Source organism: Halichoeres trimaculatus, unplaced genomic scaffold, assembly GCF_033239565.1.
Source record: "Halichoeres trimaculatus isolate MK-OKI-2021-1 unplaced genomic scaffold, fHalTri1.1 fHalTri1_scaffold_11, whole genome shotgun sequence".
Classification (NCBI taxonomy): Eukaryota; Metazoa; Chordata; class Actinopteri; order Labriformes; family Labridae; genus Halichoeres; species Halichoeres trimaculatus.
Window position 1 is genome coordinate 23017702 of NW_027437189.1, and position 26155 is coordinate 23043856.

The window sequence follows — 26155 nt, forward strand, 5'->3', positions numbered from 1 at the left end:
TGTATGGATAACTATAAAAAATGGCAAGCACAGACACAAGCTCGAGCAAGTGTTGATGTAATACTGTGTGATATAATTCAGTGTATGTCAAATGTTACCTGGCATCAATCCAGACAATACGTCTTTCCATGTAGTCCACTGTGAGTCCGTTGGGCCAGCCACCACTGCCCGTCTCCCTGTGGATAGTGCGTCTGCCCTCACCACTCATAGATGCTGCCTCAATCCTGGGCAGACTTGCATCCCAGTCCGTCCAAAACAGAATACTGAGAACAGGAAAGAAATCAGAACAGGTCAGCTTTTTGGAAAGGAAAGTAGTCAAAGACGTTAATATGCAGCTTCATGTTCAAATTCCATGAGTTTATACTTCTCACCCATCTCTGGGGTCAAGAGCAATGGCCCTTGGGTGCTCTACCTCCCCAGCCAGCAGGGTGGTTCTCATGGTCCCATCCAGTTTGGCTACCTCTATCTGGTCCAGATTGCTCTCCACCCAGTAAATGTTTCCTGCTATCCAGTCTACAGCCAGGCCCTCTGGGGTGGCAAGCCCATATTGGATCACCACCTCAAAACTGGTCAGGGCTGAGTGAGACACACACAGACTTAAAGTTAGAACAGTGTTTGGATATTTGTCATGTTTTTTCACAACCAAACAGTTAGCAGAATGCAGAGACAGTTGAATCTTACAGCCTTTGATGTGAGTGTTTACGTCGAGTGCAAAACGATTAGCTGTTTGAGCAGTTTGACTCACCAAAGAGAGGAAAGCCAGCACACGGCTGATTGCTCAAAGAAAATAAAACCCTGATAACCAGTGATTTGTTTTGAGTTTGCTCCTCCTATGGAATCTCAGTGTAAGGCACGCACTGCTGCTGTGTCTCTCAGCATGGCTTCAACTAGCTCTATCTTCCCAGCCTCGCTCACATCTAAAAACAATAAACATGCAACACCAGATCTACCACTGACTTTATAATTTCCCAGAAACATCCAGCTCTCACGCAGAGAAAGTGAGTGCAAACCAAAAAGTGCGATCATCTCTGGCCTGGGATGGTCAGAGAAATTCCCCACAAGACCTTCCAGCTGTAATTAATGGAGGAGGAACATTTTCACAGTTTGCTGGAGTTATGGCTGCCTTTCTGTGTCCATGTGTTGTAAGCATGGCAACAACTTTAAAACGGCTTTCGTTAAAAAAAGCAGCAGGAGCTGATCTATGAGTTGGTCATAGTGTTGTAGATAAAGAGTCTTATTGAAACAGTGAAGTTGGAGGGCTGGGAGTTGGAACTGCAGTGTGTTTTGCCTCCTACTCTCCATCAGCGTTCTGGCTGCAGTCACGCACAGCGAGTACTGAGACAAATAGGAAGAGACAAAGCCTTCCGTGTGCCCCCTGAGTGCAACGCTGGGAACACAACCTTGATTGGCAAGGAGACCTGGGGTTTTGGAGCGGGAACAGCCAACTATGACCCAGGATATTTATTCAGGGTCACAGACCGCCTCTGCTGACCACAGATGCTCTTCAAAAACATTTGGCTCTAAGAAATAACTTGCATTCACTCGAGGGAAGTCAATTTATGAGAATACATCTCAGGTTTAACAATCCCATTTTATTGTACAAAGAAGATTATTGTGATAAAATTTAGACTGATACCTTCCCATAGTTTACAAAATCAACTATCATTAAGGTCAAACTGGCTGCCTCACCTCCATTATCCGACAGCTTCCCACGGTAGATCTTGTCCTCCACTACATCTGTCCAGTACAGGGTGCTCTGGTTGAGGTGAAAGTCCAGTGCAATGGTGTTCCTTAGGCCTGGTACCAGCACGCTAAACTCCCCCTTGTGAAGGTCAATCCTTCTGATTTCATGCCGGTTGGAGAAGATGATGAAAGGCTTGAAGGGATCTGAAGACAAAAAAATCATCAAATCCACTGAAATGTTAACGTTTCAACTTGGAAATCTCATTGCAAAACCCAGTCCTGGTAGCGCTTGGATCAAATCCTGCTGCAGCCGTCTCTGTGGGTTCTCCCCTGTGTTTGCTTCTTTCAGAGAAAATATCCGATTTCTAAGTGGATTTTCTGCTCATTTTATGGACAATGTATATTCAGCTGAAATATATGCATCAAGTATCACCACCATGTAAGGGTTTGTCAATAACTAAGCTCAGCTTGTATAAATGAGTTTTCCCTTTATGCTGAAAAAACTCTGTTTCTCTTACCAGAGCTTTTGCAGCTTTCCATGTCAGCTTCGAGCTCCCAGCCCTCATAGCAGGAGCACTTGACGCTGGATTTCTCCTGCTCGCATTTCTGGCTACACTTCAGGTGTTTGGCGCAGAAGCTCTGGATCTGGCACGTCTTATTGTCGGCTCCAAGCTCCATGCCCAGTGGACAGGAGCACATGAAGCCCTCCCCGGGAATAATGCTGCAGTTGTGGCTGCAGCCCCCGTTGTCCAGTGAACACAGATCTGCAATCAAACAAAACAGAGTTTGTTTATGTTTTGAAACACTGTGAGCACCAGACAGAAAGATGTCTGTTTTGATGGTGTTCTGAGGAGTACAAAAACACAATTTACCACAGAGCTTCTCGTCAGAGCCATCGGGACAGTCATCGGTGCCATCACACAGCTTCTCAGCGGGCAGACAGATGGAGTCGTTGGTAGCACACATGTGGTGAGACAACTTGCACACCAACGCCTCACAGTTGTCCTCATCAGAGTTGTCTTCACAGTCACTGTCACCATCGCACACCCAGGCCTTGCTAATGCAACGAGCTGTCAAAAATTTAATTAAATAAAAGAACAGAAAAACAGTTTAGATAATTATTTTGCAAGAAAATTTGTTGTCAAAACCCAATTTAGAAAAATCTAAGATTTGAGAAAAAAACTTTGGCTGGATTTGCTTGAGAATGCAAACAGTTTTGAATTAAGGTAGATTTACATGTTAACTCTAGGTGCTGAAAACTTGCAGAAAATTTTGTTGATAACACTCATGACTAGGGCTGTCATTTTAACTTGTTAATTAGATTAATTAATTACACCCCAAATTAAAGCGTTATAAAAATTAACGCAGATTAATCTAGATCCAAACTCGTGGGGCGTTCAAAGACGCACTTATTTTTAAATGTCTGGCATTTACAAACCGTTTGTCCTACTTTGAAAAAGAGGAGTTCTCGTCAGATTTTCAAATTATCGACGGTCCCCGAATGTATCACACGTGACATCAGCAACATGCTTTAAACCGGAGGGAGGGAAGCGAGAGTGATTGTGACTGCCGTCCACATCACATTTATTCACACGTCCTTTTTGAAAATCTGCAGAAAATCAACCGTTTGCTCTAGCTCAATTCTGTAAAAACAGGTAATTCTAAACTCTTTACTGCATTAAACAAGCCCTGAATGATTGATATATGTCCTGTATTTAAATCTAAAGAATTCTTTGAAAATTTGCTTCCATCTTCCTGGTGTCATGTTTCAGCTTGGGGCTGCTCTGCACCAATGAGCAACAGTTTGTGTGTTCAGAGCATGTTAAACTGAAAATACTTCACTTTTCTTTGATCCAAGACTTGAATTAAGTGTTTTGTACATAGTTCCTCACAGTTTTTAGTCTGTAGCCTTGGTTCTCCTGACCTCATAGAAGTATAGAAGTTTATATTGCAGTGAAAATCGAGTCAACATCGAGTAAAAATGTGACAAAAGCAAAAACCTTCCTAAAAATCAAATCAGCTTATCTTAGGTGCAGGAATGTGTAGATTTTGTAAAGACAGAACCATAAAACTTTTTTCATGTGTTCCTTATGCATCAGGGTACCTAAAAATGTGTTGTAAACATTCCCACCTTATTTTTAGTGTCTTTTAATGTAATTTTAATGTCCTGGAATTCAATTTTTTTATTTTGGGACCTTAAGCAGATATGAGATTAAAATGTGATTAATTAGATTAATTAATTACAAATCCTGTAATTAATTAGATTAATTTTTTTAATCGCCTGACAGCACTACTCATGACACGTCTTTTCAGATTATAGTTTGACATTAAGTGATGCATCTAAGGCATAATATTTACTGCAACATACACCATTAACAATCATTTACCTCTTATTACATGTTTATCAGAAAACAATGTTTTTACAGTGCTGCAACTTCAACAGACATCCTCAAGATAGCTGAGAGCATCCTCACCAGAGTCCCTACAGCTAAACTTGACCGCTGGGTCACACATGTGGGTCACCCCCTCGCAGTTGCTCTCATCGCTCAGGTCCATACAGTCTGTGTCCCCATCACAGCGCCAGCGCATGGGGATGCAAAGACCATCCATCCGGCACTGGAACTCATCGACGTGACATCCGCCTGGAGGACGGGTAGCTGAGGAGGAAACAGTAAGAAAAAGTGGGATAGTTAGCAAAAGGAGAAGATGGAGTGTGCACTTAAACCAATGTCAAAGGAGCAATAAAATACAAGTAAAAGTCAGCAAGTGAAAAATAACTCGACTGGACTCCCCAACAAGAAACAGCACACACACACACAGGGTGCAAAAACTGGAAAGAGGGAACAACCCATTCTAGCTGTTAATTCATGTGTAGGTAAGCTGTGATAATCGGCAACCTGACTCTGAGCCAAGTCAAACAACAATCACATTGACAGATTTCACAGGCAGATTAAAGGCACCAATAGGAGGTGACTCAATCACATCCCCTCGTGGCGAAGGTCAGCTCTTGGCACGGCTGAAGTAGGAAATGGGCTGGGGACCTTTCAGCACTACAATATAGGAGGGGGAATGATAGTATGGCTTTTTATATCAGCTAATGACTTCCAGACAGCAGGCAAAAGGCTCTTTAACACACACACACTCACACACACTTACACACAGCACAGATTGCCTCATTAGACCAACAGGTCATGCTGGGTCCTGTGTTTGCATGCTGGGATTTGACAGCAGTTGGCTGTGTTTCTGCATGGATCAAACAGTCCATACAAAACAAAACTCACCGAGTATACAGAGGCTTATGTGCAGTACTGTGCCATGATAAAGCCTGAGTCACTGTTACAATGAGTGGTTTACAGCTGTTTTTCTATCGGAAACATGTAGAATCATATCACTGCAGCAGTCAAACCATCTGTGCTGTTTGCACAAGAGAATAAAAGATCTTAATTTTTATCTAACCACAAAGCAGAATCACATCCTGAGCAGAGCGGCAGAGAGGATTTGCTGTAAATGATAAGTGGAAGCCAGAAGGCAGGCAGGCAGGGGCATGCAGAGCAGAGGAAATAGAGTAAGAGGAGGGCAATCCTGTCCAGACTGTAACATCCTCTTTAAAACCCAAAACAGCAACATGTAAATATTGTGCAACACTATACGGCTTGTTACAAGAGCTTGACTCAGATATCTGAGGCACAAAAATCTGACATACAGAAGAGTGTGATTTCAATTTGGCTCACTGCACAGTGTCCTTACTAACCCTGGTTGGTACAGTTGGCATGCGTCTCGTCACTGTAGTCTCCGCAGTCATTGTCACCGTCACAGGTCCAGTATTCTGGGATGCAGCGTCCACTGTTACACTTGAACTGGACACTTGAGCAGGAATGACTGCAGCCAGCTTCATCACTGTTATCCCCACAGTCATTGTCTGTACAGACACATACACACACACACACACACACACACACACACACACACACACACACACACACACACACACACACACACACACACACACACACACACACACACACACACACACACACACACACACACACACACAAGTATGGTTACATGATGGGCTTCAAAAACAGAGCAGCACAAAAGTAAAAGTAAGCTGCTGCAAATGATTACCGTTGTCACAGCGCCAGTTGATGTTGATGCAGCGGCCATTGGCACAAGTGAACTGGGTCAGTGGGAAGCATGTTGGGTAAGCTGAGGAAGGATGAAGACAAAAAAATAACTAGAACCATCATCTCAGAGAAATATGCACTCCCTGAGGCAGGCAACAACATGACGGTGCTGTAAAGACTCACCGCAGGAGTCTGGTTCATCTGAGCGATCGCCACAGTCATCATCCAGGTCACACGTCCAGGAGATGGGGATGCAGCGTCCACTGGCACAAGGGTACTGGTTTGGTGGGCAAGTGCGAGCTGGAAGGAAACCGATATGTGAAACACTTTTGAGCCGTAAAGTTTCAGATCTATCATCCCTGACTCAACCTTCTGTCTCCTGATAACTTATAACCATTAATTAAAACACTAAAATCAAATAAGCCACAATTTATTCTCTGAAAAACTTTTTGAAACCCTAATGCAGAAATATCCTTCTCTCTATGAAATTATAAAAATGTATAGCTTCCTTCAATTCATTTGAGACAGCTCTTAAAAAGTCATTCATCTCTGCAAGTCAAGAACTCCTGCTGTTTGAAGCAATTATCCCTGAAGTTTTACATCAAAACATCCTCATAAACTGCCTGTAAAACTTTGGTGTCATCTTTCCAGTACTGTTAACTAAACTAAGATGAAACTCGAAGATCTGAAAATGTTTCCGTCAACATGAATGCCCGCTCACAGTACATAGTAAAGTTTCAGTCAAATCTTAAATATCCAGCTTTAAATTTAAAAGTTTATACCTGTAATGATGTTTAAGATATAAAGGTTTCACTTTTTACACACCGGAGCAGGTGGTGTTGGATTCATCTTCATCATTGCCGCAGTCGTTGTCCCCATCACACAGCCATCGCAGCGGGATACAGCGGTTATTCTGGCATTTGAATCTGTCAGCTGGGCAGGTGTGCTGGTCTGGAACCAGAGAGAAATCTTTTATAAAACCTTTCTTTCTCCTGCTTAGTAAGCTTGACAATAACAGACTGTTTAGCCTCCAAAACAAGCGTGCAACACTTTCATGTTTGTCAAGTTGTATGAAGCACAAAAAGGAGGAAGACATCCAAGACCCTGGATCTGGCTATCACCTGGTGTGGAGAACACTGGCCAGTAAAATAAAAGTCAAATTACACATCATGAACCGGGGAGATCTTGGAAACTATAGCATGAGCTCTGTCAGCCTGAATTAGCCAAGCCTCCTAAACTCTTTGTGTTTATCCATGTATTGCTGTGTAACCATGACGATGACGTGGCACACTTACGACAGAGCTCAGGAGCTTCATCGCTGTTGTCCAGACAGTCGTTGTCCCCGTCACACTTCCAGCGCTCTTGGATGCAGCGGTCATTCTTGCAGGCGAACTCTCCGGGCTGGCACTGGGGTGGGGGCACGTAGGAGGGGTTGGCTGGGGATGAGATCAGGGGTAGGAGCAGAAACAGATGGGCCATTGAGACATGCGCCAAGCACAAAACAAAACAAAGCTTTCTAAAGCTTGGGTCATCTTTCATTTTTTCTTGACGTAGCAAAAATATCAGGGAAAGTTATTTCAAACTTCTCTGTAGAATTGGCAAAGAGAAATGTATAGTGTTTCTTCCACAAAGGAAAGTACATTTGAAAATCATTTGACAGCTTTAACTCCAGCGGAATAATGAATTTTCCATAAATTCCACATGGATTTCTGGTGAAAGCTGTCTCCTTGTAAAGCTGCTAAGTACCTTTGCAGGTGACATTATCCACATCCAGGATCTGATCATCGGCACAGCCACAGGACCTGCCGTCAGGAATAGCAAGGCACAGACTGCTACAGCCTCCGTTGTTGACTCGGCACCTATTGGTTCCTAAGAGGACAGAACAACCAAGAAGGGAACTGGATTAGTTTCATATTTTACAATTCAGAAAGTCATGATTTGACTTAAATTAGAGAAAGAAGGCTGTACCTTGCTGCTGGTGTGCATCGTACACTCGAATCTCAAAGATGGGAGGCCTCTCGTTGCGTAGCAGGGTGACTGTCTTAGTGGCCTGATCCAGTTTGTAGATGCCACCACCACGGCATTCATTCCAAAAGAGGAATTGTTTATAGTGACACAAGCCAAAGGCGTGGTTAAGCTCCTGCCCTTCATACACCACCTGTTGGATCACAAAGAGTCAGATCCCTCACATAATGTTTCAACTAATTCATGAGCAAGCTGTGTAGAAGCATCACTCTAAGATCTGCAAGTTTACAACTTAAGAATCAAACTCCTGAGCTTTACCAACCCTTCGTTCTGTGGTGTTGAGAAAAACCATCTCAATACGGTCATAGTAAGCATCCACCCAGTACAGGATGCCCTGAGGGATGTCCAAACTCAGACCATTGGGCCAGAGCACTGTCTTGCTGGTTAGTAGAACTTGGTGATGGGAACCATCCATCCAAGCTTTCTTTATCTTCCCTCTGTTGCTCTCTGTGGGGTCTTCTTCCCAGTCAGTCCAGTACATCCATCTGGAAGAGAAGAGGAGGAGATCACAGTCACACAGCCAAACAACATGGGTGAGACAGCTCTGTAAAAGCTGGAGCCGTTCAATGTAGCTTTAACGAAATATCCTTCAAAAACTATAGGGGTGGGAGAAAAAATAGATGTATCGTAGTATCAGGAGTTTTTGTTTTTAAATTATGATTTTCTTTGTCCAAAAATCTTTTTTTTTATTTAAATGCTTCATTTTAGTCTTTGTTTATAAGATGGATTGGGAAAAATTCAGATGTCATTTCCACTGAATAGACCCTAAAAAACTGACTCACATGCGATGCACATTTTTGAGGAAAATATGGCTCCTGATGTAGTCAGTAGTCATAATTATCATTGTTCAACTTTTCCGCATGTTCTGGTTTTAAAAAAGCAAACTAAAAATCAGAAGTATCAAAGAAGTGTTATTTAAATTGAGTCGTAAAAGAATTGAACCAGGAAAAAAGGCATATTTTCCCAACCCTTATAAAAAAACAAACAAAAAAAAAAGGATCATAAATCATCTAACTGATTCTCTCACACACTAAAACTATCAAAGCAGCTATGTTATGCTTCAACTCAACGCATCATGATCTGTTTCAAAACATTTATCAACTCAGTCCAAAATGAAAACGAAGTGTGGGATTACATTTTTGTACCAAGCACAACCAACATGTAAAAAAATCATTCTCTCAATAACAACTTTGCTGTGATTCACAAAAATAAATCTCCCATACAAGCTTTAACAATGTTTAACAATCTCTTTAGCAGATGATAGTGAGTGTTTGCACTAGCTGCTGGTGCAGCCGATGTCATGTGAGATTGACAAAGCAAAAAATGAGCTGAGCGCACTGAGAGACAAGATCATCAGTTTTTAGAATGGGACAGAACGTAATATAACAGGGCTTGTGAAATATATTAGCAAAGCTTCAGACTGCAGCAGGCTGTAGGATGATAGCCCCCGTTTTTGTTACACGCTAGTGGGAAATAAAAACCTGCTGAGACTGAGAGGAGACAAACTGGTGCATGATTTAAAAAAAATAAACCATAAACAATCAAATATCAACACTAAAATCTGTTCTGTGTTTACGTTTTCTACCTTTGACCCTGCACAGGTTCTTCCTGACAATAAATGTGATTACACTTTGATGGATTTCTTTTTTTTTTTTTGAGTTGAGTTTGTGTTTGATGCTGATCTGAACTGGGATCCATCTGTTATTCCAAAGCAGTTATCTTCTGGGTTAATCTGATTATCATGTTCAAAGAATGGATTTTTGAAAAAGAAAACCTATCAAAACAAAACCCTCCCCCTCAGAGTCTCACCCATTCTGGGGGTCCACCACAATGGCTCGAGGATGACTCATCTTGCCCTCAATGAGAGTCTTTCGGGTCTGAGAAGCCTTCTCCAGCCGAGCAACACTGATAGTCTTCTTCGGTCCGTCATCTGTCCAGTATAGATTGCTTCCCATCCAGTCGACGGCTATACCCTCAACTGTGTGAATGCCTGAGATAGGAAGAAGAAGCTGGTGTGAAAAAGGATCAAATAGCTGGCAAACTGAACAGACTTTAAATGATATGGAATAAATGGATTTCTCAGTAAAAGCTTAGATTTGGTTTAAAGGTAGATATGGTGCCCAGCAACAGGTGGACAGACATCATATTATTCTTACCTTCCTTTATTATGGTGTCTCTCTCTGTGCCATCAATCTTCTGTCGGCCGATAATGTAGCTGGTAGCATCAGCAAAGTAGATAAATTCACTGGCAGCATGGAAATCCAAAGCTCGGGGGTTCATTAAGTTCTCAATGGGGATCATGTACTCATCAGGCACTTTAGCGTTCATGTCCATGCCCCTGATGATGCCAGGACGGCCCTTACCGTACACCAAGAACAACTCGTGGTCTGGTTCTGCAGAAGAAAAAGACACACTCAGAATAAATGACTGGTTGTACTTCAGTCAGGGATTTAGTGACCAACACTTCATCATTATTTTCATCAGTCACCACTGCTGAACTGATGAGAGGCTTTCATTTTGGTTATTTCCCTTACTTTTGCAGGATTTGCCATCACTGCCCAGGCTGAAACCAGATCGACAGCGGCAGGTACGGGTTTTGTGGCTGTTGCTCAGCAGACAGATATCCGAGCAGCCTCCAGCCTTCCCAAACTGATCCAGGGCACACGCATGGCTGCGCACTGAGCCAGGCGACAGAGGCACATGAATAAAATCAAACACTGGTAACTGGTAAATGGATCAATGAGCTAATCGTCAAGTTAACAGCTAAAGCCGTGTTTGTGAATGATCACCTTGAGGTTGGCGTCTCTGGTGGTACACGTGCAGTGCAGCTCCCCTGTCTAGCCGCGTCACCACCTGGAAGTCGGAGCTGTTGAAGCGGTTCACTCTGATCACACTGGTCTTGGGGTTGAGGTTGCCTTCGTCTGAGTTGGTGGCATACAGGTAGTTCTCGAAAACAGTTAGTCCGTAAAGGTGCTCGATCTAAAATACAGTGTGGAAATAAAGCAGAGAAAGTGAAAACTTGTCTGGAGGTAGATCCTGAAAATCCTGATGATCTCAGTGAAACAGTTCATGGAGAATGAGCTTAGATTACTTTCCCTTCACATTTGGAAGACTTTATGACAACTCCTGCACGGTGGACTTTCCTAACAAACTAGTTATCAGTTAAAAACAGGTATGATAGGCTCTCAATATGTAAATAAATGGGGGCAAAGGCAGACACTGATAAAGAGACAGTGTTTGTGTAAACTTGGCACAGTGCAGTATAATGGATCCACTTCCCATCCGCTGTTAAACAGAGTGAGGTTTTATTTTTATACGGGTCTTCTCTGAGCTGTTCTCCTCTACTGTCAGAAAGATGTATGGGTTGGGATCATGTTACCTACACTCCCATTCACACACACACAACACACACACACACACACACACACACACACGCGCGCGCGCCTGCCACCACCATCCACCTCTCTCTGCAGCCCTGATTTCATTAAGATCATTACTCCACTATAAGTTTGTGCCAAGCTTTGCCTAGGCCAGGCTAATATGTTTAGAGAGGCACTTGCCAGGCGAATCACACACTCTTTAAGTAATATCAATCAAGGCAATGAGAAAAAAGACTTGTCCCAGGAGGGGCCGACTTTCTTTCAGGGTACCCAGGAGACAACTTGGAAACAGAACTGTCAATAAAGATGATGAGATTAAATCTGTGGTGATAGAGAGTGGCAAAACAGAAGTTTGATGGTGTTGAAGAGAAGAAATGTCAGTGGACAGATTCTGTCTGCACTATCACATATTCTGAATCTTAGTATGTGTTTGGTTTCTTTTTTTTTTAATGTGAATGCCCATCCACCCGCTCTTCACAGCTCACCACAAGGCCCTGGATGATGGTGTGTCGGTTCTTGCCCTCATAGTCCACCACTTCGATGTAGTCCAGGTAGGCATCAGCCCAGTACACCAACCGGTTGACCAGGTCCAGTGTGATACCATGAGGGAAGACGATCTTACTGTCCACAAGCTTAGTGCGGTTCTGCCCATCCATGTCACAGCGCTCCACCCTTGGTGTAGACCCATAATCTGTGAAGAACACTTTGCTACAGCAGAAAAAAAAAGAAAAGAACAAAGAGAGGTTTCAGAGCAGGTAACGTGACAGACAAAGAAATTTTATTGACAGGAAGCAAAGGAGTCAAGAACAACTAAACCAAACATTACACACTCCCAACCTGAGATATCTGCATGAACAGACCCAAGTCTCTGTTTGATAACAAGAAAGAGAAGCGATACTTTGGAAAAGGAACTAATCCAGATACAAGTCTGTCAGCACCAGGAACATGCAAGCACAAGTATCAGTCTAGGTTTCCATCTGGAGGAAATGCTTTGATTTTTGACTCCCTGCTTGGTCAGCACATCGTCTGATCACAAGACGAGCATTTTTTCTCTCTCATGAGTTTCTCTAGCAGCACAGCGGGTAGCATTAGGTCAAGAGGAGCGGGGCCAAGTACAAACCCCATGGCTGGGTCCAGAGCGATGCCTTTAGGGTTATACAGCTCTTGGTCCAACAGGGTCACGCATGTCTGGCCGTTCTTGTTGCAGACAAACACACGGTCATCCACGTCATCCACAAAGTAGAAGTTTCCGGTCAGCCAGTCAATAGCCATCTGCTCAACATCTGAGGGACACAAAGCAGAGAGGAGAGATTAAAAAACAGAACCACTAAAATACTGAACCTCATTATGGTAAAGTTGCATAACTCTTGGTCTTATGAGTCTCATTTTAAAACCTCTAAATATAATGCTATAACTGTCTCATAAAGTGTTCCCACACTCTTCACATATTAAATGAAAGTGTTGAATTAATGAGCTTCTGTTATCCTCCTCCTCCTCCTCCTCGACATGGTCTATCAGTTTGTCCAGTGTTTTTGTTTAAGGCCAAGAGGGCGTAAGGGAGGGAAAGAAACACAAACAGTGACAAGATAAAGAGTGAAAAGTGAAGGTCTGCAGCTTATAAGTCAGACTCCTCTCAGCTGACAGGAACATGTCTCTTTTTGATGGAGATCTGAAGGATTGACTTTCAGATGAATTTGAGCATAAGCTGTGTTGGGAACTTCTTCAGTGCATTGCTGTTTTTGTGTAAATACTAAAGGGGACAAAAGAGAGACAACCACTTGTGACACAGACTGAAATATTTACATGTTTTAAAGTAGGAATGGTGCTAAAAGTAATTAATTTAAAACACACACCCAGCAGCGGATATATATCTATTGTCATGATGAGTAATATTTCAATAAAAAGAAAACAATGAAACTTTGATTTAAAGTAAAAAAATTATATCTCTTTTTTTTTAACTTCTCTTTGTTGGGTTTTTTTCCTTTGTTGCAAAGAAATACAAAAATAAATGAAACATATACATATATGCATCTACTCACGCATTCATGGTATAACATATAGGCACATCTGCACATAGACACACATAAATCTGCACTCATATATACATATATTTATATATATGGATACACCAATACACACAACACAACTGTACATACACACATAAATTAACTTAAAGAAAAAAAATAATGACAATTATAATAAAATAAGAATTAATAAATAAATAAATAAATGAAAATAAAATGCAATAAAAAAAGAGAGAAAAATACAATTTAAATATTAATAATATGACAAGGAGGATGCAACTTGGTTTTTTGAACTGGTTAGACCTAACTTTTCATGGGGTTGTTTTTGTTGTAATATTCTATAAATGGTTAACATATTGAGTGAAAAATGTTAATCTTTCCACACAGGGTAGGTTGATTTTTTCTAACTGTAAGTGTTTTTTAATTACGTCATTCATTAAAGCTTGATAAGCTGGAGAATTTTTTTGTCGTCCCAACCCCAAATACCGCAATAATTGGGTCTGGTTTAATTTGTTTATGGAAAATCTCAGACAAACTTTGAAATATTTTGATCCAATAGGTAGCAATACATGAAAGAAAATGTGTCATAGTTTTAATAAAAGAAGCTGAAATTATTAATAAAGGGGATGAGTAAATATTTTATAGATTTAAATGAGGATTTTCAGTCTGACATTATTTATTCAAGACCGCACTCTATGACACTACTACAAAATCTTAGATAAGTACAAAGAAGCAAAAGGAATCTGTCATGGAGACATAATGTCAACCCTGTTGCAACAGCTCTCACCGAAGACTTTAACATTTTGTAACCTCGCTGCTTACTAAGCTAACCTGAAAAAGGAAGCCTTGCAGATGGAGACTTTTATTTCCGATGTGCCCTCAGCATGCAGGAATAGAAGTGCCAAGCTAGCGCTGGAAACATTTCTCACTCTTAAGGGAAGTCTGTCCTGTGTGAGACTCGGTGCTGGAATCCCAAACCACAGGGAGACCCAGCTGTGGGGGGTTACATTCAGCCTTGTGTTTTAACAGCTGCAACTAAATTTCTTTTCAAAGCAGAACGCTGCAAGTTCACAGATACTCACACCACACAGGCACACTACTCACACATACTGAATCAAAGTGACCACACGTCTCCCTGGTGGATCCATAGAGTTACTTTGATGCTTGGGTAAAAAGAGTGGGGCATGTGACAGTTTGCCTGCAGCCACAGCTTTGACCATTTACAAAGACAATGTCAAAGAGACTTAAAGTGACAACCACGACACTGAAATGAGCTAGAGTCCAGCAACAGAGCTTGCACACAACCAGGCAAAGTGTGGACAATGCAGCAGCTGCCATTAAAAGTTTGATTCCCCAGGTGTGCAGCTCAGGCTGGATCCAGTAGCCAAGGTGTCCACTGAACCCAGTCTCAAAAAAATAAAATAATAAAAATGTATGCAGCTTGGCACAAAAAGCAGTTATAGTCTTTATTTCCACCTATTTTAAAAGCTGGTATATAAAGACATTGTGGGGGTTTGTTGGACAGCTACACTATGGCCCTAACTCCACGTCTACACAGGGTTTTTATACTGCAGGTGGTACCTGAAGTGAGCATTTAAAGAAAAGCAACCGCCATGTTTGAGCTTCATCGTGACTTTTCAGGAACCTTCTCATCAGCATCATCTCTGATGGTGTGAAAAATATTGATACAGCAATACATCTCAAAACTTTGACCTCTTATACAATATCAATATTCCTACTCTAAATATTGACATTTTTGTTATGTGTATATTTTTTGAATCTCAAAGTATATTTACTATATTTTATTCCTAAACTTGATAATATGGGTTTTGATGATGTAGATGTCATTGTTTTCTCTCTGTTTTGGGATCAGTTGGTTTAAAATCATTTTAAGTTTCATTTTTACAGTGTAGTAGACTGATAAAGTCATATTCATAATAACTTTTTTACACAATATCAGGTTTTTTATTAGACACATTGGTTACACCAAGTGACATTTGTCAGTTACACCAACTGACTGTGTCTTCCACCCAATAACTTCTTTACAATGTTAGTTTTATGTCACAGTAGTTTTAAGTGACAAACTTGATGCACTTTATGTTTTTAAGTTAAGTGTTTGTATTAAACACTGCATTTGACTTTCAGTATTTTAGAAACAACAAAACAGAAAAGTTGTTTTCAGTCAAATAGTTTTGACTAAATTTGTTCTTTCAGTTTTGATTAACATTGCGTGATTTACATAAACATCATCTCTTTTTTTCTAAGTCTACTGTGCAGAATATTGCAATGTATCGCAATGTTGTGAAACATTGTGAATAATATATGGTGACTAGAGATAGACTAATATGGATTTTTTGGGGGCCGATACCGATACTGATTATTTGTAGTCAAGGAGGCCGATAACCGATATTTGAAGCCGAAATTAATTTGCAGTCAAAGTGCAAATATGGTGTCAAAATTATTAACAATACAAACTCCAACACTTGACTTCATTCAAATACCTTTAAGCATGAGTTTATTAAACAGCTCCCAGGCTCAGCAGCATGCTTTATAAAGTTAAATGAAAACTTAAAAAAGAAATAGCTAAACTTTACTACAGTTAATAAAGTTTTCCAAAATTTCAATGTAACTGCAACAACTGTAATAACTGCACTGCTGATTGGCTGTTTCCCAAGCCATGGCTCTGCTTGTAACCAATCAGATGGTGCTGTGGGTGGGACAATGCTGAGGACTGAGTAGTGACTGTAGACAGCCGAGCGGCTGCATCAGAGCCGCAACAACGCAGTTTTAAATTTGCTTCTTATCGGCCGTCGGATTAATCAAAAAAGGCCAATGCTGATATACCTCAAAATGCCAAATACATCGGCCCGTCAATCGGTCTATCCCTAATTGTGACCCAAGTATTCTGATGCGTCTCATATTGTGAGGCTCTTGCCAATACTCACCACTAATAATCTCCCTAAAGAAACAGAGTTTTAAAAAAGTCCACCCCCTAAAGGCTTACACTGTGGTTGGGTACAAATAAGCAGTTTTGGGAGAAACTAAAAAAAAGAAAGTCATGGTGAAATATTAATATACTGGAGCACAAAAAGTTCTGGTTAAAGTCCAAGCTGGAAATCATTTCCTGAAAATCTTTCAAGGTACTGGCTATCTCACTTTGAAATTATATATATGAGCTAATAAAAACATTAAAGTCAAATGAACACAGGGAGTGAGGGAAAAAAAACAGCCCAAAATGTTTCATAAACATCCGAACCAAGTTTTTAACAACAGGGAGAGTTTGTAATGGAGTTAAGACGGATAGTGATACTCCCATCGGTATCAGCCCTAAAACCAACTCCATTAAAGAAATCCAGCTGCAGGCCCGGCTGCAGAAAGCTTCTATTAGAGTCACATCCAGAGTAGAGAGCCAGTTGTGCAACACCTCCACTGTTGCGTTGTGTAACAGTCTGCATGTAGTGGACCCCCTTCTTCAGAGGGGCTGTTGACGTCCTAGCTCATTCAGCTTCTGGTAAGTGGAAAAGTTTGCAGGGAAACAGAATGAACCCACCCCTTTCTCCTCCTCATCTAACCACCCTGCCCTCACAAACCTTTTAAACTTCCTGCCTGTAACACCTACAGGCTCACACCACTCTGAGAAGAGGTTACACAAACTGGAGGAAGGGGGTCGCAGGGGGTAACAGGTCAACAAACAGACTTTCTGCCAAAGTAGCAAAGGTATTAACATGCAGGGCCACAGCCTACTCAGTCCTTTCATCAAGTCAAACAACAGCCTATGAACAGAGAGTTACATCACAAATTTTATTACTTGGATGTTACATCCTCTTTATGCATGTCAGTGCAAGTACTACTTTGTTTACATGATAGCCAAAAGCAATAAAAAAAAAGCTCATCACAATGTTTTCATAATTCCAGAGGGATCCTAATAATCTGTGCAAAACACTGTTTGATCTCATTTTTAAGGTTAAGAATTCCTAACCCGTCCATAAAGATGTGCTACATTATATCACCTCGTTTAAAGGCTGTTAGATTTTACAGCTGTGCCTCTGTAAAGCTCCTTTGCAACTTGTGGAGACAGAGCCGATTTGGTGGATGGGTAATTGGGGAAAAAAATCGTGTGCTCTTCAGATGCAGGTGACAGCTAATCTTTGCTTGATGGATATCGAGGCAGACCTTTCCTGCACTAATTTATTCTGGAAAAAAACACTCAGTGTTAGAGCTACAAAAGGGAGAGGAGGCCCGAAGGATGGACAGAGGACGACAAGGAGGGGGTGGAGGTGAAGGTGGAGTCCTGCTCGTAGGTTGGAAAGGTTGGGATGGGTACGCTCTTCTCCCTTTTTATCTTTCAACTCAAAGAGACTCACGCAAGCAGACAGAACAGGCCACATCTGGAGCCCTTGTCTACTTATCATGCTTTCTCTCTAAGGCTCCCAAAGGCTATAAATCATCGACCTTCCCAACCCCCTCTGTAGTTTCATCCATTACCATCTAAGGACAATCCCCAAGTCTGCCCACCATATTTTGAGCAGTGCACCTGAGCCCTGCTTGTTATAAAACACTGAATATCTAACAAAAGTCCATGCTTGACCCTTAATAACATGACCCGAGTGTATTCTACAGCAAACAAGTCTACCATTTTATATGCGTTAATGAAGGAGGACACCGAGGCTAACCAGTGTAATTCTAAACTACATTTAACGCTAATGAACACAAAATAAAGCACACATGCTTGGCAGGAGACCAGACAATTGGCAGAAGAATGCCAGACAAAATGCAAAGAGAGTCTCTTGCTTAATGGTCCTTTTACCCCCATGCGATGAAGATGAGCAGAAATCCTCTGACAGACATGCCTAAAACCCACACTTAAAGAATCTAGGGTCTAATAGAGTGGAAGTTAGCTTTAACATCCTAATGTTTCATTTCTTTGTCTGAGTGATGTACTGGAGCTGCCGACCAATTCCAAGGTGTGAATTATCGTTGAACATCAGTATAACCTTATAAAAGTGTAACAAGATTAGAGACAGACTGATATGGGTTTGTCAGGGCTGATACCGATACCAATTTTTAGTCAGGGAAGCTGATAACTGATATTTCGAGCCGATATTCATTAGCAGTATAAATGAAAATACTGGTGTCAAAATTTTGAATAACACAAACTCCAACACTTAACTTCATTTAAATGCCTTCAAGCCTATATTAATTAAACAGCTCCCAGGCTCAGCAACATATCTTATAAAGTGAAATGAAAACTTTAAAAAACTGGGACTGGGATGTTTATTACGATTTTGGAAGAGTCTGCTGCCTAACCTTGTTTCAAATCTGCACTCCAGAGCTTTTCCACAAGGCACATTTTTTTCTTCTCTCTGTGGTTTGTGTGAGCACTGATTGGCTGTTACCTGAGCTGTGGCTCTGCGTGTAACCAATCAGATGGCACTGTGGGTGGAGACAGAAAGGGACGGCTGCATCAGACCCAAAATAACCCACTTTTAAACTTAAAAACTTTGTAATGATTTTTTTTTACCAGCCTTCAGATTAAAAAAAGGCAGATGCCTCAAAATGCTGAATATCGGCGCTGATAATGTCTAGCCCTAATCTCGACAAAGATCACTTCTCCCAGTTTGTTATAAAATTACAATAGAGCTGTTTTCATAAGCAAGAAAAGAATTAATTCACCTTTTTGGAGTGTCCTGTGATTTGGATATCAGTATTGGGTAAAAAATGTGAAATCTGTTTTTTGTAAAGTTTAGATGTTCGAAGCAGTCAGAGAGTAACTTTTGAACACCTTGCCTGTAAAATTGTGCCACAAAAGTGGGACGTAAATAATAAATGATAAACAGATACGAAGGACACAGAGACACGTAATGGCTGCATGAGAGAAGGTATTTGGCTTGTGTGTGTGTGTGTGTGTGTGTGTGTGTGTGTGTGTGTGTGTGTGTGTGTGTGTGTGTGTGTGTGTGTGTGTGTGTGTGTAGGAGCTCCAGTTATGAGCGAGTTAAAGTGACCTGACTGGACAGGACATGAGACGGCCAGAGGAATGTAGAGGCTGTTCAGGCTGACATAACCAAATGAGGAATGTAAATACCATCTGCATGACCACTCGCACACACACACACACACACGCACACACACTCACCTCCAAGGTACAGCAAATCACTACTTTCTGTATCTCCCTCTAATTTGATCATTCCCCTGTCTCCTTGGCTTCAGTTGTTCTCTCAGGCCATCTCTTATATCCACCCCTCACCCCCACTTACCCCTCAGACCACTTAACAGAGCAGTGAATCAAAAAGCCACACTGACAAGCAAACACAAAGAGCGTGAGGTGGGATATAGATCACTTAGGAGGGTGCAGTGAATCAACTGGAAAAACCCCATTTTAAGACACCCTGGCTCGCTGAGCCGGCTGTCATCAGTGACAGCAGTTACACCATCTTCAAATGAAGTAGATATGAGCCGAAGTGCTTCTAATTATGAAGCAGGTTTCTCATCCCGTATTCAGGGTCTAACAAAGCCAGGTTCTGCACTTGTTTTCTTCAAATCTGCTGTTCACCGCCTGAGGCTGGTTCTCAGGGGAAAGCTTCATGTATGCGCACACGCACAAACCCACAAACCCACACCTTTGCTTTTATGTTTTGTCTGCATTTTTGCCCCTATTCTTAGAGAGTAACCGCTCAGTCAGTCAGTTGGAAAAAAAACAAACCTTGTCAGACTTGTAATCAGTGATAAATCATGTCAACATTGTATGAGTAAGCCACTCAAAGGGAAGTGTTCACATGTTGAGTGTGTAAGTCTGTGCCTGTTTGGATGTTATGAAACAGATGTGAGTCTCTAATTAATGTGAGTACAATGTCACTGCCAGTCAGATATTTATACTTTGTCTGTCTATACACTTCTCATAAACATATGCCATCTATTCTATAGAACACTGTCAAGAGTAGGTTTTCTGATCCTAAGAGGATCTTTGTGGGAAAACCCTCTGACAAATGTCTTCATCCCGAAGACCAATGGCTGGAGCTAGGATTTTAATTTCAATTGTATTCAAATGTATCAGAGAAACACAGTGAAACAAACATTCCCAGGCCTCTGAACAGCCATGTGTAGCCTGGACATAAATCAAGCTGCATAGAAAGGTACTATTTGCCTGTCAAGAAATGTGCAAAGTAAAGCCTAAAGGCATGCTGGCAGCCTTATATGTATGTTATCAATGTAGGTTAGCTGCGCACATAGTGCCCCTATGGGATGAGCCGGTTGTGTGTCAGTGTGCTCCTGTTCTTCAAAGACAAACCCTTTGGAAAAATAAAGCTGCTCTCAGCATTTTCACTCAGCACTTTAATGCTGGCATGAGCAGCTTTCAGAGATGAGGCCAAGTTGCTTCACATCGTACATCTGTTTGAGCAAGCAAATGCAAAGTTGACCATTTAATTCAAGAGGCAAAGTATGGAAATTTCACACAGCATGAGCTAACAAGCTATAAGTGATTATCTCAGTGCTGCTCCGGCGATTTTATGCAAGGTTCATTTCTCTTTCAATGGCAGGACTACAACCAAATTATCAGGCCCCTCATGTACCTGTAAATGTTTTCATGGGAATAATGTGTCAGCAAAATAAATAAAGAAATAAAGAAATCACAGCTGAGAGGTCACTACATAAAGCTACTCACGGTGCAGGCTCAGGGAGATGTTGATGGTGCGGATATTAGAGACAGTCTTGAGGTCAGGGATGCTGGCACACTTCAGCTGAGTGGCAGCAGGTGTGTCACCCACATCAATCCAGCAGACAGTCTCCTGGGCATAGATGAAGTCCATAGCCATGGTCTGTTTGGTGGGAATGGAGGGCAGTCTGGGGATGGAGCCACTCAGCGTGGTGCAGCGGATGTTATGGAGGTTAGCGATCAACAGCATAGGCAGGCGATCCACCGGCTCTGGGGAGGGCGATCAGGAGCAGGCCAGAGGGGAATGTGAAATAAAAAAAGTTGGTAGGGGTTTTGTTAATATTAGTCTGTCTGCAGTTCATCTTTCCACAGTTAAATAATTATATCCGCCAAGGAGGTTATGTTTTTGTGAGAGTATGTCTGTGAACAACATAACTCCAAAAGTAACAAACAGATCTTGATGAAACTTTCAGGAAATGTTCAAAACGGGAAAAGGAAGAAGTGATTAAATTTTGGAGGTGATCTGGATCACCGTCTGGATCCAGGAAATTTTTTTGAAGGATCCTTTATCATTGTGAGATAGGGGTATATAACTCCACCATAAATGGTCGGATTGCTTAGCAAAACAATACAAGACAAGGTCACCATAATTCCTGACAGATGTAAAAGTACGATCCAGATCCTGATAAAATTCTGGATACTAAGATCTAGAATATGAAATATGAACTGGGTCATCATAATTTTCAACACTGTCATGTAACAAATTATCATACAAACCTGCAACTAACACCAAATTGTAGCAGACAGTCTGCTGAAAGGGAGTATAACATTAAAGTAGGACTTAAGTGTTGCGTGACCATCATAATATGATTAGTGGAGGTCTGCGTTCTCTGACTGCTTTTCTGGTTTGTAAAAACAATAACAAAGGTTCCCCATCACATATATGTGATAATAATCAACAGACAAGTCATTTATAGCAGAAACAAATCAACTTTGGACCAGATTATGTTTGAATTTTTATTTCATTGTGTGTGTGTTTGTGTGGTCTCACCATTTTTAGCTTTGCAGGAGCGGTTGTCTGGCTGCAGCAGATAGCCTTCAACACAGCTGCAGGTGTAGGAGCCCTCAGTGTTAGTGCACGTCTGACTGCATGTCCCATACACACTACATTCATTGAAATCTGCAAGACAACAACACATGCATTAACAGATAGAGTGTACAATATGCAGGGAATCGTGAAGTAGATATTTTTTGCTAGGTAGTAAATAAAACCAATATTAATTTACCACCAATAAGCATGGACTTTCTATCTGTCAAATAGAATAAATTGGAATAAAAAATGTTCTGATAATTTCTACAAGCTACTCCATTCACACTCCCGCCGGCAAAAAAGTCAGTCTGAGCCATGAGAGGATTAAGCACTCAATCAAACTTCAGGCAAAAAATAATAAAACACAGTTACTCACCTTTGCATGTCTTTCCATCTGCAGCAACCTCGTAGCCGTTGCTACAGTAGCACTTGGGCCCATCGTGACTCACTGCACATTGATACTGGCACTCATTGGAGGCACAGCCTGGTGCCTGCTCTGTAGCAGAGAAAAAGGAGAGACACAGAGAACATTAAATACCGCAAGAGTGGGGGGAGCGTACATGTCAGTGACTCTTCAGAGGCTAAATGAAACCTGTTTAAGTAATTGGCTCCTTGACCAGGTTTGTGTGTGGATCAGCTTTCCAATTGTTATCTTAATCCCAGGGCAATCTTCACAGAATGATGCTGTCAAATCCTATCACATCTCCACTGGGAGATCAGATAGGACTGTGTGTGTGTGTGTGTGTGTGTGTGTGATTGTGTCGGTCAAATGCATGTGCTTGCACGTGTATCCTTCTGTGTATGCGACAGATGTGGAGATTTAAATGTGCACGAGCTGGAGAGCTCTTCTTTCCCGCCCACAGAGGGGACTCAAGGACACATCCTTTTTGGCAGCAAATGAAAGAGGGGCAAGGAAACACCCCCTCATCATGACATCTATAGGGTGTCTGTGTGCACACAGATGAGTCGGTGCAGGATAGGAAAAAACGGAGGGCGGGCTGTCATAGACTAAAATGACACAAACAGTGGCACACGACTTATTCTACAAGACAAATGATATTTATGATGGTGACAGTATGCTTTTTCAAACATCAGAATGTAAACACAAATACAAGGTTTGTGATCCTGACTGGGTAGGTTCTGCCTGCAAGTTCAAAAATGTGCTCAAAAACAGTCAAAGCAAGGAGGAAATAACAGAACGAGAGTGGAGAGGGCAAGTCACGTTAGCTTTTATACTCTTACTACATCACACACACTCAAAGAGCTGTGATAAAACTTAACTGTAACAACAAAATGAATCAAATGCAGATACATTAATGGTCCGCAAGTTGGACAGCAACTGGAATTGCAAAATTATTCACATAACCCCAAACACACATACACATACACATACACACACGCACACAACCTGCCAATTTCAAGAGCTTCACTTGTTCAAAATCCTTATATCTAATCATCAACCAAGTGTAAACACAAAGTGTAAACAGAGAAAAGAAGTGTCCACTTGCACATAAAAATATATCAGCATTCAACCAAATAACCATGAATGATTATGGACAAATTATGCCTACAGTGACTATTGATCGTTTGGCTGGAAAGAGCGGAGATTGGACCAGTGAAGGGTCCTTATTATATAAAGCCTGTAGCACTCGGAGCTACAATGACCCTTTTGTTGTGGCTCTGCTGAAAGGAAGAGTCTCCCAGCAAACACTGTGGCCCATATCGAATCCATTCATTGAGCCTCACACTGTGAGAGACCACAGGCAGCAAGAGAGCCAAAACACCCACAAAATGCACCTCTGTCTGGGGTCACTTGCTCAATTTGGGATCGAACTCTGGGTGGGCTACAAGAACAGAACTGTTGCTCTCACTATTACGCCGAAATCTCAACATCTACATGTGATGACGCAGTTATAAAGTCACACAGTGAACAAAAATGTACAATAATTCATCATAATTCATAAAGTGTTTGATGACAAATTAATTTAAGAAAATGTAAAAGTTAAAACAGGCATTGATTTATGTTTTGTTTAAATAGTTTATCATTTTAATAAACCTCATTTTCAGGAGGCCCCTGAATACAAAATAAAGAATTATTGTAGCTAGAATACTGACAGTCACATGGACTCTTATGCCACAAGGAAAATCACATGCAAATGTGGGAACAAACAGAGCACAATATTCCACTTTCAAGTTTCAGGTTTGTACCTGAACTAAAATCCTTATTTTTTGTCTGACTGTCTGAAATGCTAATCTGTAAATACGACTGTTTGAATTAAACCTCAGAGAGCATTTTATGTGATCAACAGCCTGGAAGAAAAAGAAAAAAAGGTAAGAAAGTCTGAAGAGAAGAATAAAAAACAAAAGTGAAGAATACTAAAGAGAAGAAATGTGGGGAAGAAGAGAACGGCAGGGCTAACAGAGGCAAAAATGAGTGAAAACTTGCTCAGAGCTGTATAAGAAAGCCCCCAGTTTGGAGTAAATTATCAATGGCAGCGTGATCAGATGTTTGACCAGAGGTTAATGAATGGAGCAAACAAATCTCACAGTGACACTTGAGGCCTTCAGTCCTAAACAAGCATGGAGGAGACATTGATCCTGTTACCGCATGGATGGCAACCCTCAATTTCACTCATCGGAGGCTCTTTGAATGTTGACAGCGAGTAGCTAATTAAACACGGGTGGATGACTGAGGAAAGACTCCTGCAGGCCTATTGTTGACAATGGGAGGTCTTGATGATAACACTTTATTTTCCAAATTCACTTTACCTTCCGAAATTCATTATTTTGGAAAACTCAAGTTTTGCCATATTGTAAAGCAGGGGTGGCCAACCTGCGGCTCGAGAGCAACATGTGGCTCTTTGCCTTTCGGTGTGCGGCTCTTCAATCCATTCATAGAAATATATACATACTTCTTGTTATGAGTAGTGGTGTGCTGACCAATCTTAAATATTAATATAATGAAGCCAAAGTTGGGATCAGTATTGATCAGTACTTGGGTGATGAGATTGATACTTAAGTTTCAGTTTCTCTTCTCTACATGTGTTCCACTCAATCGCTCATGTATTCATATCTATCTATCTATCTATCTATCTATCTATCTATCTATCTATCTATCTATCTATCTATCTATCTATCTATCTATCTATCTATCTATCTATCTATCTAGTTAGATAGAAAATTGGAAATAAATATATTTTTTCATTTTATGTCATTTCAAGACCACATGTGTGATTTGGCTCTTTGTAGTACCACAGTAATTTTTGTGGCTCTTGGTCTATGGCTGGTTGACCACCCCTGATGTAAAGGGATTTGTCACAAGGAAAATAACATCATGTTGAAATTACTATTGAACGCCATTCAAAGCCAGTGCCTGGGGATAATTTTTAAGGTTGATATTGTCCACTAAAATCCAATCATGAGGTGACAAACCTGGAGCAAGAGAATGAATCAGGTTGAGCTAGACAGCCAATACCTGATGGTGTTTGAGTCATGATCACAGTTACATAAGAAGTCTATGAGGATTACAAAGGGTCTAATCTAATTCTTATATCAACTGGTGTGACATCTCACCAAATCCCTTGCCGTCCTTCAACATTCTAAGTTAAAGAGATAAAACAAAATCTCCACATTTCTATACCTGTTGGAATAAGTGAAGGCAAACTAAACACCAAGTGTATAAAACAGGATGTGGCATTTCACAGACAGACAATTCCCAGGACATTCCTCCCTGTGTGCTCACATGTTTGCACACGTCCCTGTCTACCTGAAGCCGACAGGAGCCCACCATTTACCTCATGGTTCTGTCAAATTAGCACACACTTATACTTCTTATATACTAAAATAAACTTCTTCATGCATATACCTCTCACTAGGGCTGAACGATTTTGGAAAATAATTTAATTGCAATTTTTTTTAGGTTATTAATGCGATTGCGATTTAACATGCGATTTTTGGGGACGGTGTTAATCTTCTACATTATTCACTTAACACAAGCAAAAAAACTTTCTATGGTATGACCAACATGACGAAGGATACTGTCAACATCTAAACTATTCTTTCCTGTATGCCAGGCCTATATGTTATGATGAAATGAGATGAATTGATGTATGAATTGAATGTATCTTTATTTAACTATTACAATCACAGCAGCATATTGACTGATTGGTTTAACGTCA

General features: G+C 41.1%; 1 protein-coding gene across 1 annotated transcript in view; it reads right to left on the reverse strand.

Annotated features, from left to right (window-relative positions):
- The window catches only part of LOC141799135 (low-density lipoprotein receptor-related protein 1-like), a 93718-nt gene that overhangs the window by 36713 nt on the left and 30850 nt on the right, over positions 1-26155 (reverse strand). Inside the window, exons 4-26 of the mRNA XM_074681254.1 lie at positions 22354-22473; positions 21939-22067; positions 20897-21157; positions 12333-12495; positions 11698-11920; positions 10622-10811; positions 10367-10510; positions 9989-10225; positions 9642-9822; positions 8095-8317; positions 7776-7965; positions 7554-7676; positions 7103-7243; positions 6633-6758; positions 5991-6107; positions 5809-5889; positions 5435-5602; positions 4158-4340; positions 2556-2753; positions 2202-2447; positions 1690-1887; positions 372-576; positions 99-263 (exon numbers count right to left, since the gene is read on the reverse strand). Of these exons, the coding sequence (XP_074537355.1) occupies positions 99-263; positions 372-576; positions 1690-1887; positions 2202-2447; positions 2556-2753; positions 4158-4340; positions 5435-5602; positions 5809-5889; positions 5991-6107; positions 6633-6758; positions 7103-7243; positions 7554-7676; positions 7776-7965; positions 8095-8317; positions 9642-9822; positions 9989-10225; positions 10367-10510; positions 10622-10811; positions 11698-11920; positions 12333-12495; positions 20897-21157; positions 21939-22067; positions 22354-22473 (4012 nt within the window). The remainder of the gene's footprint in view (positions 1-98; positions 264-371; positions 577-1689; positions 1888-2201; positions 2448-2555; positions 2754-4157; positions 4341-5434; positions 5603-5808; positions 5890-5990; positions 6108-6632; positions 6759-7102; positions 7244-7553; positions 7677-7775; positions 7966-8094; positions 8318-9641; positions 9823-9988; positions 10226-10366; positions 10511-10621; positions 10812-11697; positions 11921-12332; positions 12496-20896; positions 21158-21938; positions 22068-22353; positions 22474-26155) is intronic.